Below are 16983 nucleotides of genomic sequence, written 5' to 3' on the forward strand. Positions count from 1 at the left end.
TGAACTTGGCTATCGGAATAATAATTAGCGTCTTTAAAAAGTATTATACCAGTGGAAAATTCATCGGCTGCTTCTATAATAGTAGTCAACTTCGTGTGAAATACACTGCAACGGTGGGTAAGCCTAAAATTTAATTTCTTGAAAAATAATACTCTTTCAAAATTACCATGCAACTTCGAAGCATGTTCGAAAATTTTCTTTTGATCTTGGTTCCAAGTATGATCCCTTACATTTGAAAGAATGTGAGTGAAGAAGGATCACATGAATTCGCCCTCTTACGTTAATTGGAGTGTTTTGAAGAATCATTACGACGCAGATTAAATGCGCAGAGTGTACACGTATGTCACTGGCAGAGCTCATTGTACTCTCTCCAGCTGTTTAACCTGCGTAACTTTTTCCGATCAGATAAGGAGTCCAGACACTATTATTAGTCTTGTAAGACCAACTGCAGGTGAGAAGTCCCTTCTGTATTTCTCTATCTCAGTATTCGGTTCCCGTGGCAGTTTTTTGCCAGAATCATATTCCAGCACCTTTCAGTGTCAGAAAGCCTGATTGTAACTTATGTGTGTGTCAATGGGTGTGTTATGGGTGAGTCAAATTCTTACAAAATAGTTATTACTGAATAGATTAGAGCTGCAGGGATGTAGTTCTCTTCGAAACTGATTTCTCTTCTTATCTTTATGCAACCAGTAGCCTTGAGGAGACTTCATTAGAAACTTTGACTGTAGTACTAAAAATATATCCTATGGTGCAAAATTTGTAATCTAATTCCCAGGCCGAAAAGGTTGAAGAAATGGAGTGCATTATTTTGCCTCTAAATATGCACACATAAGTCGTCGAAGTGGTGCTCTTAGCTCGTCTAGCCCTAGGAGACTAATGTTACACTCTCATGTCTTTCCTGACTCTGTGCCAAAACGAGAATTATGGGCAAACTGCTCTTCTTAAGTTGGTTGGGCGGGAGCGATGCAAGGGTTGCATTTAGTATTACTATTAAAGGAGGGATTTTTAAAAAGTTGTACTACTCAAGGGAGTAGGACTAGTAGTCAATCAGAAAAAACAGCATACTCAGAAGTTTGATTTGAAAAATTTGGATGAAGAACCGAAAAAGTAATAAATCATATTTATGTACAAGGTGGCCCAACATGAATCACCCTGTTGAAAGATTTGTAAGTTGCGTATTTTGTTAATCATATTTGTATACAAACAGACAAACAATAAAGATAGTAAAAGCAAAAATAAAGCTCAAAATCATTTTTTTTATTTAGTGAAAAAGTAATTGCAAAGCAACATTGGTGATTAATTTTGCGCCACTTCGTATTTACTTATTCGGATATGTGTATCTTAAAGAATGCAGCAGGAAGAAGGTAAAACATTCGGGAAATTGGCCAGTTTTACGTTTTTTTTATAATACAAAACCACCCGTTTCCAATTTTTCTCATTTTTCCAGAATATGTCTGGTGAATTTTTTTATGACGAAAGAAATGTGGCCAATATCTGTCCCGAGTCTTAAAAGATGTTGATGATTTATAGGTATTTTTTTTAATTTATTTTTTATTTCCTTCTATAAAATATTATATATCTGTCGTTATATAATAAGTAATTTAATTTACAACGATATGGAGTGAGAGAGGGATATTGAAGGGTCAATTCCCTCAAGCTCATTTGGAAGAAATATACATAGCTTTTAAAACTAGTGATTAATAACAATGACAAATACGACTAGTTGACAATAAAGGGGTCCCGATGGTGTAGAATTTTCCAAAAATCGATTTTTTTTATATTTCGAAAGTATAGCCTTTTAAGATTATACTGTCAAATTTTGGGAAGGATATTCGCAGCATTTTCAATTCTACAGCCGTTTTAGCAGGTAGAGTCAGATTCGTCACGCGGCGGAAAAAATGGTCGCATTTAAATGAAAAACCTTAAACTCAATTATCTCAGAACTATTTTTTTTGGCCTGGTGTTGTCACCAAAAATTTGTATGTATTCAACCGAATCGTCTGATTTTAATATGTTGCTCACAACATCAATGGCTATCGCTCGTACTAGAAACTCAAAAAAACACGATTTTTAGAATGTTAAATTCAAAACCGCACATTTGTAATTTTTTTTTAACCCGGGACATAGTTATGATTATGATTAATATTATAATTTCTTCGGTTTTTGTGTTTCAGATAAATATATTAGAAGAGCCAAAATGGACAAAACCGTCCAGGTCCAGTTTGTCTGGAGGGTCAACTTCAGCGTCATTTTTAAAATTATTAAAATAAATTTTTTTGTTTTTTTTTTTCATTTTCGTATGCAAAAGAAGTTAAATAAAAATTCTAAAAAATTTAAATATCGTTTTTAAATGTTTTCATTGTAAATTTTCTAGCTCTCGACCACCGGGACCCCTTAACTACATAGGTTTTGCAAGATCGTTGGTGTTTGACGGTTACGCTGACTTTGGGTAGATTTCTCTTCACTTGGGAGCCTTCTCATCACAGAATTTGTGTGAGTCAATAGTTTGTTTATGTGTCTTATGCCAGCGCTTTGTATTGTCTATTCAGTAGTATCGATGTGAAATTCGCGATGCATATCTGCGTTAGGTATGTACCAAGGTGCATCAATATTGTACATTGGGCTCGTTGCAGTATACCTGGATTACTTTTTGCAACAATGCTCCAAACCTCAATTTCATATTTCCAGATCGGTGCAATATAAGCACCTTATTTTTCAATTATAATTTGGTACAAGCAGCCAGTACAATTTCTTAATACGATTTTTAACTTCATTTCGTTTTTTCTTCTTTTTCTAGACATACACTGGTAAATAATAATGATTATAGTAGCTGACTTTGATAGGGCCCAACTTTTTTCGGTTTCAGTAAAAAATGTTAATTATAGGCGATAGGTTGTTAGCCAAGAATCTGTATCCACACGATATGGGTGGCATGTTAGATTTAGTAGGTGGTGCAGCTTCTCGTTCTTCACTTGCTACAGCGTCCGTGTTTTGGGCTAAATGCTTATTGAAAGGCGGCACTTCCTCGCATTGTTGGAGATGGGCTTGACCTTTTAGTTTTTATAAAATTAGCCAGAGCCCTCTGTCCAACTTACTGCGACCGTATCCAGTACCCGTTGCTTGTCCGGGGCTGCTTATTTCTTGCGAAAAACTTATTTGCCGCTAACCTCTATTGGTATATGGAGGGAACTCCCTATAAAAATAGTTGTTTAAAACGCTGTTCAAAATGAAAGTAGAAAAATTAAAAATTAAAATTTTTCTTAGTTTTTCATTTCTTCAACCAAAACGCTTTGTTGATCAATTTAAGCAGCATAATATCCTCTTTTAAATGAAATGATTCAATGTGTTCATACTTAATAAATACAAAATTACGGAGAAGTATCGGCTTTTTGTACTTGAATAGAACTACAGTTGGGTGTTCATATGCCTCGAAAAAGGTTTATTTTTATTGCCACACAGTTGTATATATAAAAAATGTATTTGTCAATGAATCTGTATTATAAGTATTGTAGACAAAGCTATGTAATACAATAATAATAGTTTATGTGCTGTTAAGTAGTATGTAAGGATATATGTATATGTATATGTGCTTCTTACCAATGTGTATGTATGTGTAGAAAATACCATCACACAAAAAAGTATAAATATGTACATTATGTAGACTAGTTTTGTAAAAAGAAACTGTAGATGTTAAAGCTTACATTAGCTAAACAATTTTTTGTAATTATATGCCAGGAATATTTGCTACTTGCACTGGTAAAGCGCCATCAGCAAACACACATATCGCTGCTGTATTTAAGTATGCAAAGAAACAAAAAAAAAAATGTTTATGTAAAATATTATATTTTATTTTTAAGTAAAACATTTTGTGAATTTTTATTACTCAGTTAAAAGTAGTAGCTAGCAAATGCGGCCGCCAATAAAAGTGGTCTGGTTTTAGTCAGTCACGCAAAACAACAGTAGTCAAAGTACAAAAGCAAGAGAGCAGCCAATATACAAACCACCTTCTGCCAGCATACATACATACATACCTATATATAAACAGTTTGTATACAATGCAACAATTTTCACGATTACACCAAAACAGTTTTGTATTTGTTAAGTACAAAAGAGTTGGATGGATAGTCACATTTTCCTCACTAACAAACAAAAAAAAACAAAAGCAAAAGCTAAACAACAAGAAGCAAAAGCAAAGTGCCCTCGTTAATTTTAGATTTAGATAACTGTATTTCATTAGCGTAATTACCTACAACACCTACATATTTACTTATTGTGTCTGAGATATATTGTAATTACTTCAGTATTTCTTACTAATTTTTATTTTTTGTTTACTTCTCTTTTCAAAACTCTTTTTCAACAATTTGCGCTATCCTTCATTTCAACGATTTCCAACTTTCCACTACTTAACTATGTTTACATACATATACACACGCACACACACACACACACACATAAATATCAATACGCATTTTATTTGGCTCTTCTTCGTGGTGCTTTCTTACTCTTAACGCGCACTCTCTGTCTCTTTCTTTCCCCTTTTCGTTTGCATACATATAATTAAAATATATATTTTAATTATTTATTATACTTCCTCTCCTGTAATTTCTCTCTTTTGGTAACTTTTTCTGTTATTTGAAAATTTCATTTTCCTCTTCAACTTATTATTGTCTCTACTATGCAAATCCCTTTCCAAACTTCTGAAATTGTAAATGCACTTCAATTTTTAAATAACTCTTTTTTAATTTAAATATTTTTCTCATTTCATTTCTTTTCCATCAAATGCAAAAAAAAAAACAAATTAAACGAAAATTTGTGCAAAATACACAATCATTGTCATTAAAAATTTTGCATATCTGTCAATCAATCATCATCATCGCCGTAATCAATGCAACAACAACATGCATTTTTTTACACATTCGGGCAACAAATGTTTATATGTGAATTGTGTTGCAATTTTTCACCTTGCACGCCGAAATTCAAAAATTATTTTTTTATTAAAAAATGGTTTAAAAATTAAAAAAAAAAATATAATAATAATAAAAATGTTTTGAATTTGTTCTTAATTTTAAATTTAAAATATTTATTTAAATAAAAAAAAATTAATTAAAAATTTACTTATCTTCAAATATTAATTAAACAAAAAAAAAAAAAAATATTGTAAAATTAAAAAATTAAAAAAAATGGTATTAATTTTTTTAATTTTAAAATTATTAAAAAAAATATTTCAATTGAATTGAATTATTTTCTCCAAAAATTATTAAAAAAACTATAAAAAAACATGTGCCAATTGCGAAAAAAATGGTATTAATTTTTTTAATTTTAAAATTATTAAAAAAAATATTTCAATTGAATTGAATTATTTTCTTCAAAAATCATTACAAAAACTATAAAAAAACATGTGCCAATTGCGAAAAAAACATTCCTTAATTATTGAAATAAAATAATATCAAAATTAAAATAAATTAAAATCTTAAAAAAAATGTTTAATACAATAAAATTTTACAAAAATTTTTTTTCATTTCAAATAAACAAAATTTATTGTAATTACAATACAATTTTATTTAAATTGAAATATCAATTTTTTTAATTAATACAAAAATTAAAAAACAAAACCATTTTGCAATTGGAAAAAAAAACTGTTTGCCTTTAATTAATGAAAACACATTTCAAAATCACAAACAATTTGTTTCTTAATTGAAAAACAACTAAAATAAACTGTAAAAAATTGCATTGAATGAAACACGAAATGTGCTTACCCATCATCCGCATCGAATTTGATCGCAATCGAAAATTAAACGCAATGAAATTGTTACCAAAAATTTTTAACACAAAAATGAAAATTGAATTGCAACAAAATCTACACAATTGACCACCCACCCGTTATTATACAAATTGAATTCAAAATCAAAAGATACCATGGGGACTGAAAAAAATCTGTTGGGGGCTGATAAACATAACCGTACCCAGGGTAAGCTAATGAAATCAAATTAATTTCTTTATTTAATTTAAATTATTATTTTGTAATTATTTGGTTATTTAGCTTTGGTTTAATTTAATATGTTTTTTCCTTATTTATTCACCGCTACATGCAATTTAATTTTCATATGCGCTGAACCAATTTATGTTACTAATTTAAATGTGAATAAATATTACATACATACTTTATTTACATATTTTTCATTTGTCTACTTGTCTGTTCAAATATACGTACGCACGTATTTGTAACTTTTGTAAACGAGGGTTAATACAATATTATTTTTCAAAATAATATTTAGCTTAGTATTGCTTTAATTAATTTAACGCAAATAATTATTTTATCGTTTGTAAATATGTATTAAAAATAAAAATTTATAAATATTATTTTCCACTTAAGCACCTACCCACCCACCCGTACGTACCCTCATACATACATAGGAGATTTGAACGCGCTCGTGCGCTCGGTCGTCCGTTTGTTTGTTTAATGTTAAATGTTTGTTTATAAGTATGTTTGTTTACATGTTCTCCTTACCCAATGTTTATTCTATGTTTTTGATTTGCTATGTCTACTTGATTGGTGTTTTTTAATGTTCAACTGCTTCCTGAGTGCTTACAATTTAAACGCAGAAGTACCAAATAAAAAAAATCAGCGAAAAGAATAAAACAAAGAAAAATATAGAAAAACAAAATTGAAGTACTAATAAAAGAGAACTGGACTTTAATTGATTTATGTACACAAAAATTGCTACGCATACAGATAGTAAAGTAGCTGAGTTCTTCGAGAGTGTTGTTTGCACGAGTGTATATCATAATTGATCTGCTGAATCTGGCAATCGTAAATCAGAACAAGTGAATCATTAAATAATCCAATCGCAAGTAAACCGAACGTGATGCATATAGTGTAAAGAGTAATTAAAAAATTTTAGTTATAATTACTTGATGAAAAAGCACTAAAAATCGAGCACAAAAACAGCAATTTATCATAAAATATTCATAAATTCTAGGAACAAAATGTAAATATAATTCTTAGGCAAGTCAAAACGTCACCCGACCGCCCATCGAATCAATTACAAATAATTTTACAAAATGGTTATTAGTTTATTAAAGATTACTCAAGTATAACGCAAGGTCTAAATGACAAGCAAAGATCATGCCATCATATCGAAAGAATGCGGAATTGAGTTAAATGAAAATTTTGAAAATAAGCCCATTTTATATGCTTAACAATTTCTGATGCACTGCAAACACTACGACTTTTTTAAACTTTCGCAAATCACACAAATCTCTTACGTCTCAGCTATTTCTTCATATTAGTGAAAGAGAGATATTCGCAGAGAATTAAATATCGGTTAAGGAAAGAAATCGCTACCAAATGCATGCAATTTTGCAGGTTTTATATACCGGTGCGTTGACGTCATTGAAGGGGGAATATTTCTCTCGGCAAAAGCAGTCAATGACAGCGTGTGCGTTGCAAATGTAATTTTCGACTTTGAAGATCTCGGGATTTTCGTGACTTTGAAAATCAAAGACATTCCTGTTTTAGTTATGATTCAATCGTTAAAAAAGTAGTTTGGCCCAATACACAGAGAAAAGTTGGTTTAGTCGTATTGTGTAATTGCTAAAAAGTTAAAGGGTGTGATGCTTTTATTAATTAAATTAAAAATGCCGAAAATCTCAGTACATAATCACCGGATTCTTGGTAGTTGAAAATCACCCTCAATGCGATTTTAACAGCCCTATAGGACATCACCAAAAAAGTTGGTTTTAATTATTTGCCAAACTGTTTTTTGAAAACACGGAAAAAACTTTAAAAATCATATCTAAGCGATATGCATACTTCGGACACATATAGTAAACAATGGTGGGAAATAATTATTAAATCTCTTGTATATATTATACTCGTATAGGTATATAATTGGCGCTTCTCCTCCTAAATGTGGCATGCGTCTTGATGTTGTTCCCCAAATGAAACTCTCTTTCTACCTAAAACAAAAAATATTTAGAAGTTTTCACCATTTATTTATTTATCTCGTAAGTTCAATTATTTTTTTATAAAAATACAGTTTATACCATAACAATAACCATATAAAGCAAAGCTCTGAACTTTGCATGCAATTTACAAAATTCGACCAATTTTCATGAAACTTTAAAACTTTTTGCTTCGAATTTTTAGAAAAATTTCGGGTATAGTGTTTTGTAGCTCTTTGAGTTTTCGTGTAGTAAAATGCAAGTTTTACGTGGTTCAAAAACTGGTTTGATTTTTAACAGTCTTTTATCAAAAAAAAAGTGTGAATTAAAATATATTTCATTCTAAGAAAAAAAACATCAGGCCAAGTTTTAAATTTAATTTTATAGTCTAATTAATTTTTAAATTACGAGTATGTTCCTGAATGATTCTTGGAAAAGTGGGAAAAACCGTTAAAATACTTATCTGAGTGAATTACCGAATTTGATCGCATATAGTAGAATTTCACAAGGAATGTTTTCGTAGAATATTTTAATCCATTAGCTCTCTCCAAACTAGGTTGTTTAGCCTTTTTTGAGAAACTTGACAAACAACGCATTTATATGGTCGCTAGAGGGTTAGAGTGTTCTGCACAATTATCCTTGGAAAATTTCATTAGGCATTTTCTCAGACAAAAGGGATGTAAATGGGTGCAGAAACCCAAGTATCCAGTAGCTCCTCAATACTCCTTGAGATATGCAACACTTTTCATTATTTCTTTTAGGGGCGTTTCCATTGTGATTGCAAAAAGATACAAGCGTACTTACAGGTACAAGTGCCTATATATTTTACTAAGCGTAATAAACGTAACCTAGTAGTAGCTCTATTCATTTGCAACGTAAATGAAAGAAACCAAAAATAAGTGTTGCATTTTTTATGGAAATTGTTTGCGCTTTTACTTTTTATAGACTTTCCAGGTTACAAATATTGTCTGTAAAGTTGAACTAGAAATATTTCAATAGAACATATTAACCTTCGTAAATAATTTTTCTAAAAATTCGAAGTAAAAGGTTTGCAATTTTCACGAAAATTGGCCGAATTTTGAAAATTGTATGCAAAGTTCGGAGCTTTGCTTTATATGGTTATTGTTATGGTATACACTGTATTTTTATAAAAAAATAATTGAAGTTACGAGATAAATAAATAAATAGTGAAAACTTCTCAACTGTAAATTTTGAGTATATACTATAGATTCTAAAGCAGAGGCCATTTAAACTCTTCATATATAGATGACTCTTTTTAGCGGAGGAGATATCAATGATATACTTGTAAATGTTGATATACAAATTCGACAATTTTTGTGAAAAAAAGATCGAGTAGAAGGTATGGTGGCATGAGTGAGGGGCATACAATGTGATAATACTTGATAGCTGCTGCTCAGTTTTTATTGCAAAAAAACTCCTATTGCATAAAAGTTCCACTGAAATTGAGAGAAAAATGTTATACAAAATGTGAAAATTTCATAAAGCAGTTGTTTGCTAAAATATTTATAACTTACATAGAATTCATGCCAATTTATGCATTTTTCCAGCATTTTACGAAAATCTAGACAAAGCATTTGTTTTGTTCGTTGTTATTTCAAGTAAATATCGTGGCATTATTATCCGCACAGCTTTAGTAGAAATTCACGTAATTCACTATTAACATATTTCTGTATGTAAAACTGTCTGAAGTGTACACACTCGCATAAATCCCACATAGCATATACAGATGACCATATGAACGCATTTGGATTTTAGCTGCGCAATATGCGCTGGTATAAATTACTACTCGTACTAAAGTATATATTCTTACCTACTTAACACATAAGTACATATATACTTACCACACATAAGTACATATATACTTATACACCACCGATTTTTTCTGCTCTGATATCTTTAATGGATTTTAATTAATTGGTACATTCAGTTTATACCCCCATTTTACGCCCTCTAATTATGTGATTTGTGCTACGTGCAGACTTTCTGCGAGTAAATATTCTTACGAATTGAATACATACATACATACGTGTATACAAAAAAGTCGCATGTAACAGATGGAGTGTTTTATTAATAGCTTTTACGTGCCACGCTAGAGCTCAACCATGACTCCTGACTCTAATGGCACAAATATTCTTAGCTCGATTGATAGACGTACCTACAGCAAGTTCGCACTTTCGAGTATGCATCTGTGCAACTAATACTTAGTTAAATGCTTTTATTATCTTTCGGTTACACACTTACATAGCAAATATATATTTGTTAAAGTGCTTGTCTTGAACCTTCATTTAGTACCTACATATGTTACCGTAAGTACCACCCTCTGCCTTCTAAACAATGGGTAGGCAAGAAATTAGTTTACTTACAATTCATGCAATTGAATTTTAATTTAATTCATTATTTTATATGTGCTAGTGGTGGCCAAGCCTCTCATTTTTCTTCCATTCAGGAATCCTCGATCCTTATCTGTTGGTTACTTTCTGCACAATTCCATTCCTTTTAGAATAATTACCGTTTTTCTCTACAGTCAGTCTTTTGGATTTTTTCTTACGTTCTTGTTTTCCTCTAATTTACTCAATTATTTTCACGCTCATTGCGTTACACTTTAAGTTACTTATCCGCCCCGTGTTCCAACCTCTTTGCCACCCTAATATTACGCCTTCGCTTTAATGCTTTTAAAATACTTTTGCGTACATTTATATCTAAGAAGAATGTAAGCGGGAGAGTATTTGTTAAGTTTGCCTAGGATGGGGTTTTTAACACTTTGAGTGGCAAATTATTTGAACATTGTGGGCTTGCCTAGCCAAAGTAACTTTTGTTCAAATTTTGTTAATTTTTGTATCTACTTTACATACAAAGGTGTTGAATTATGAAAGCTTTTTGTTGCGTTTAAGAGCAACATCGTTCCTTAAGATCCATGCACGAAAGCTACATTATTTTGCTTGTGTGTCCTCGTGTGTTATTTTGTATGCTCGAAGTGATTTTAAGCTGTGAACAATACTTATTATACAGGGTTGGCCATATTAAACTGACCCATTGAGTAACCCTATAACTTTTTACTATAATTTCAGATCAGCTAATGACATACCGCGTTGGAAGCGTCAGTCGAAGGAGATTTAAACCATGAAACAGTACACCCCAATAGAACGCGCTGAAATTGTTCAGCTGTACATTCAAAATTCCTTCTCGATTGTAAAAACGCAACGTGCGTGGAGAAAAAAAAATAAAGTGAAAAGTGCGCCGTCAAAGAACGCAATCAAGCAAATGCACAAAAGATTTTTGTCTTCCGGCACTGTGGCTAATACCTGACGTCCAAATAAAAAGCGGCCAAGACGATCTAACGAAAATATCGCGGCCGTACGAGCCAGTATCGAGTCATCGCCGCGAACGTCAGGTAATCGTCGTTCTGCTCAGTTGGACATCCCTCGGACCACTCTACGACGTATCATTCGTTTAGATTTGGGGATATTCCCGTACAAAATACAACTAAATCAACAACTGTTGCCGGCCGATAAGCCTCGTCGCTTGGAATATGCCAATTTTGTCGTCCGAATGGCCCAAACTGATGAGGATTTTTGGCATCAAATCATTATGAGTGATGAGGCCCATTTCTCCTTGAACGGAACCGTAAATAAGCAAAATTGCCATTTCTACGCCACTGAAAACCCTCAAATTATTGAAGAGGTACCTCTCCACGACCAAAAAGTTACAGTCTGGTGTGGCATTTGCGCTGATATGGTCATTGGGCCGTTCTTCTTTGAAAATGGTCAACACCAACCATTGACCGTCAATCAAGAGCGTTATCGGGCCATGATAACCGATTTTGTGATGCCGATTGTTCGTGAAAATGGTATGGAGCACTTCTGATTTCAGCAAGATGGCGCACCACCACACACAGCACGAGCCACCGTCAACTTATTGAAGACTTTGTTCCCTGGCCGTTTGATATCCAAAAGCGGCGATTTTGACTGGCCGCCACGATCACCGGATTTGACGCCACCGGACTTTTTTCTTTGGGGCTATTTGAAATCTAAGGTTTACGTCAACAAGCCAAAGACACTAGGCGCACTTAAGGCCAATATCCGACGGGAAATAGCCGCCATATCGGCCGAGACGCTGGCCAAAACTATGGAAAACGCCGAAAAACGGGCACATTACGCTATACGAGCTAAGGGCGACCACTTGCGCGATATCATATTCAAAAAGTGATGTAAACGAATCTCCTTGAACTAAATTAAATGTTTTTCACAATGAAACACAAAAAAATGTTTCTTTTTCCATATTTTTTTAATAATCACATGGGTCAGTTTAATATGGCCAACCCTGTACACTATGCGTGCAAGTTTCTGAAAATTAAAAAATAAAATAAAATGTGGAATAACAACATTTGAGTTAAAAGGAAATGTCAGATGTTTAACGAGTTTGTTACCAAATGATTACTGGGGCTTTGTTGCTAGCTTTGTGCAACAAGTTTGGGCAATGAAACCAATTTAGAACAAAAGTGCTATGATCAGATAGCACAACCCCACAGCTTTTTGCATGTTTTAGACTAAATACTCTTAAAATTACGAGTATGTTCCTGAGCGCTTCTTGAAAAAGTGGGAAAACCCATTAAAATATTTACTTAATCGCATATAATAGAATTTCACAAGGAATATTTTCGTAGAATATTTTAATCCATTAGTTCTCTCCAAATCAGGTTGTTTAGCCCTTTTTGAGAAACTTGACAAACAACGCATTTATATGGTCGCTAGAGGGTTAGAGTGTTCTGTACAATTGTCCTTGGAAAATTTAATCACGCGTTTTCTTAGACAAAAGGGATGTAAATTAGTGCAGAAACCCAAGTAGCCAATAGTTCCCCAATACTCCTTGGGGGCGTTTCCGTTGCGATTGCAAAAAGCTACTGGCTGGGTAAGTACTTGCAAATACAAGTGCCTACATGTTTTACTAAGCATAAACAAGTGTGACCGAGCTCTATTTATTTGCAACGTAAATGAAAGAAACCAAAAATAAGTGCTGCATTTTTTATGGAAATTGCTTGCGCTTTACTTTTTATAGACTTTCAAGTTTACAAATATTGTCTGAGAACACCCTAATAAAGTTTTTCTAGATATATTTCAATGGAACATATTAACCCTCGTAAATAATTTTTTCCTACCTAAAACGAAAAAGGTTTAAAAACACTTTCGGAAGAGAGTTTCACTTGGGGAACAACATCAAGACGCATGCCACATTTAGGAGGGTAAGCTCGGGTAAACACGATATAGAGTGTGTAAGCGCCAATTATATACCTATATAATATATATAAGAGATTTAATAACTTTTTCCCACCATTGTTTACTATATGTGTCCGAAGTGTGCATATCGCTCAAATATGGGTTTTACAGCTTTTTCTAGGTTTTCGAAAAACCGGTTGGCAAATAATTAAAAATGTAAATTTATCATAAAAAGAGTTCTATTGAAACTCAAAATGAAACCTCAAAATACTTTAGCAGTTTTGCTATATGAACTGAACTCAAATACTTATTGCGACTTTTGCAAATTAGCACGAATTTGTTGCAGAAGCTTCAGAAAGGGATGTGAAAGAAATTAAAGAAGATGTTGGGAAAGCACCACCTGTAAATCGCAAGCTCACTGGATTAGTCCTACCGCGAAAATACTTTTTCTTTCAGTGGAAGATATTAATTCTTATTGATATATCTCAACTATAATCTGTGTGCAAATCTTTGATGCCTTTGCTGATGTCGAGGTTATAAAACATTCGTGTTTGCGTTAGGTAAGTAGGCGGGGAAACAAAAAAATAGCTATCTTGTAACTTTAACTAACTCAGCTAGACTTAAAACTAGAGTCCAAAGAAAGAGAATTGCAAGAAAAAAAAAAATAATAATAATTGTCACTACTATAGAAACAATTGTTTTTTTATTTGACCAACCAAATGCTAGCCACTCACAAATCCTCTCTGTTACGAAGGCAAGCTCACCTAAATGCTGAAACCCGTACAAGCTGCATTCACGTCTCTTGAAACCAAGTCCTCAGTATTCTGTCCTTAAGGGGGAGTCAAAAAATAGTCGATTTTTGGGTATTTTTTTTTTTTTGTAAGTAGGAATGATTATTCGAGGATCGAACAAAAGGCAATTTACTATATATGTATTAAACTATGTTGATGAAAATTTTTATTATAAAATATTGAAAATTGACAAATTTATGTAAATAAACTTATCGAGTTAAAAAGAATGACGTCATCTGGTGGCAGCGATACAGCAATGAATAATCATCTAAAATCAAAAAACCAAAAATATATTAATCTACACAATAGTGGCTATCGATGCACGTAGCCGTGTTTTTTTCTGTTTTTGTTTTTTGACAAAATGGTGGTGATTTGAATTTCGATGTGTGTTTGATTTTCAACAGGCCCAAAAAATAGTTATTTTCAAAATTTTGAAAATCGGCTACGTACAACGATAGCCAATGTGATAACAAAAATTTTGAAAAAAAAAGAAAATTAAATTCGGTTCATTAGTCTTCGAGCAATTGTTGCCACCGTATCAAGAAAAGTCGTTTCGAGAAAAACGCGTTTGAATTGAAGCATCGTATCGTAAGGCCGAAGCGACGGGCGCTCACTTAAGTGCACATAGAATCGTGAATAAAGCGAATTTCGCTTTAAAATTTTTACCACTTTCTAACAATTTATGAAAAAAAAAAATCGATTTTTTTGAATTTTCTCAGTGGCGTTCCCCCTTAAGCGAGGTAAATTTTTAAAACGTGTCAGAATTGTATGAAACTAAGAGACACCACTCCCATTATGAATAGGACAATATAGTAAGCCGCAATTTAGTTGTGTACATTTATACATACATATGTGTGTCGGTAAATTACACAGATAATATCTGCACATCCTCTTGTCTCCGTCAAGCAAGCAATTGACACTTTTATCTCCAGGCGCTATTCCATCACAGATAAAAGGCGGTTAATTGCTTATTTCGGAGAGCTTTGAAGTAAGCGGTAAATTGACGAGAAGCGTAGTTGCCAAAAATTACACTTCCTCGCCAGGGATAAAACAGCTAAACGCTCTTTCCTTCTAATTGCATTGAGCGTGTGCAATCTCCACTTATAGCGCATCAAGTGGCAGACACAATGCAAACAATGTGTGGCACAACCCGGTTTGTGTATGTGGATGTTGATGCGGATGCTAGTTGCCAGTTGTTGTTGTTGCTGGTAGATGCTGTTTCGGATGTATGATATTAGCATTGTGTCAAGTTATTTATAGTTAATTTTAGTGTTGCGCGGAAGCGGATACATTAAGGAATTTCATGTGCCCGCTCTGTGTTGTGTAAGTGTGTGGGTAGGTGTCACAAGTGACGCTCCTTCCAATGCAGTTTATAACTACTACTTCTAATCACTTGCTGTCACATTCTGTCTCTTGACGCACGTGTTCGCCGCCAATAACTGCATCGGTAGTTTCAGCTGTGGCAAGTGTAAAGCTAGCTGTAGTTCTTTCGATTGACAAGCGCAAGGCTGCTACCAAACAAGCAAACTCATTGTAGACACCCGACATCAGCTTCGCCGCCAACGTCTTATCGCCATGTCAGCAAAAGCCACAGTTGCGCTGTGCAGCACCAGTTAGTTACAAGTATACGGCTGCCGCGCGTGTACTAGTGCATTCTGGAGGAGAAAGGGCAATCTAACTGGTTGTGCATAGCAGCGCTCTCTGGATGTCTGAGTGTGCGTGTTTAGGGCTAGCGATTTGACGCTAAAACAGCGAGATAAGCGGATTGTCAATTTTAGACATCGCTCGGAAAATATTTACTTAGCTTGATTATCAACTTTATAATAGCAAAATTTCACACACCCCTCCGCACACTTTATAATGTTTGAGTTTTTTATTTATAATATTTGCGCTAAGTTTACTTTGCTGACGTCGATATATAGCTGATTGTCTGGCTTCTGGAGATTATTAAAACAGTCCAACGCATTCACTTTAATGACGTTATCTGGCAGGGCTGCTAATCTTGTGGGAATTCGAATGGAAGCTTTTTTTTATCGTTGAAGCTAGTTACTTGACTTTTGTTTGCATTTGTTTTTGTTTACTCGGAAGAGTTTGCAGTAGGTTTTCCAGAAATAGTGTTTGTAGCCAACTATGTGTCCTTGAAAATTTTAAGTCCGATTTGAAACCTAGAAAGTTCTCTCGTCAAATTTTACATAGTTTGAATTGTTTCCCATTAAAAAGCGGAAAGTTTTGTATTATTACTATATAAAAAAATAATTTATTAATTAGGAAAAATACCATTTTTACAGAGAACTATATCTTAATGTCAAATGTATATTTTAGTTTACGAACTTAACGAAGTTTCATACATTTTTCAAAGGATTGTCAAAATTCAGATGTTTTCATATGTGCTTGTAAAATTTTAAAGTAAAATCCATTATTTTTGTAAATTTAACCGAGCTCTTACCTTTCCTTTTCTGAAAGCTCAAAAACATCCGAAATAAAATTCATACTAAAAGACTGCCAAACTTCGTAATGTATACATACATATATTATATATATACAATATATATACGATGCTTTAACTTTTATTTGGAGCATAGGGCGTCAACAAATATCTTATTAAGTCCCATCGAATTCTTAAAACATTTTATATATAATATTAAGTTTAGCCGAGCTTTTGATTATCTTTCTGTGAAAGCTCAAAATTATCGCTATGAAAGTTTACATGCACATCCTTAAAAGGCATTTCTTTAAATTTAACCGAGCTTTTGATTTGCTTTGTGTAAAATTTTAAAAGCATCAGAAAGCAATTTTAGCCTAAAGAATTTTCAAATTTTGTATTACATCTTAATTTTTCTGTTTATAAGAGTTAAAAGAACGCATTTTTTTAGTTTAAACAAGCCTTTACTAATTTTTTTCGAAAGCATAAAATTATCTCTGTGGATCTTCGTTTTATTTCGCGGAGCTTTTGCTTCGAAGTCTTCAATCAAAAACTGAAATAGTAGGCGTTAGCGAGTGCAACATCAAAGATA

At 32.9% G+C, this 16983-nt stretch overlaps 1 protein-coding gene across 5 annotated transcripts in view; it reads left to right on the forward strand.

Moving 5' to 3' along the window:
* Positions 1 to 16983, forward strand: part of LOC129246503 (transient receptor potential cation channel trpm) — a 209069-nt gene that overhangs the window by 34138 nt on the left and 157948 nt on the right. Inside the window, exon 3 of one of the 5 annotated variants that reach the window (XM_054885377.1) lies at positions 5912 to 5968. The exons of the other annotated variants lie outside the window; for them this stretch is intronic. Coding sequence (XP_054741352.1) covers positions 5912 to 5968 — 57 coding nt within the window. The remainder of the gene's footprint in view (positions 1 to 5911; positions 5969 to 16983) is intronic. 5 annotated transcript variants of the gene reach the window in all.

This window comes from Anastrepha obliqua, chromosome 4 (genome assembly GCF_027943255.1).
Source record: "Anastrepha obliqua isolate idAnaObli1 chromosome 4, idAnaObli1_1.0, whole genome shotgun sequence".
Taxonomy (NCBI): Eukaryota; Metazoa; Arthropoda; class Insecta; order Diptera; family Tephritidae; genus Anastrepha; species Anastrepha obliqua.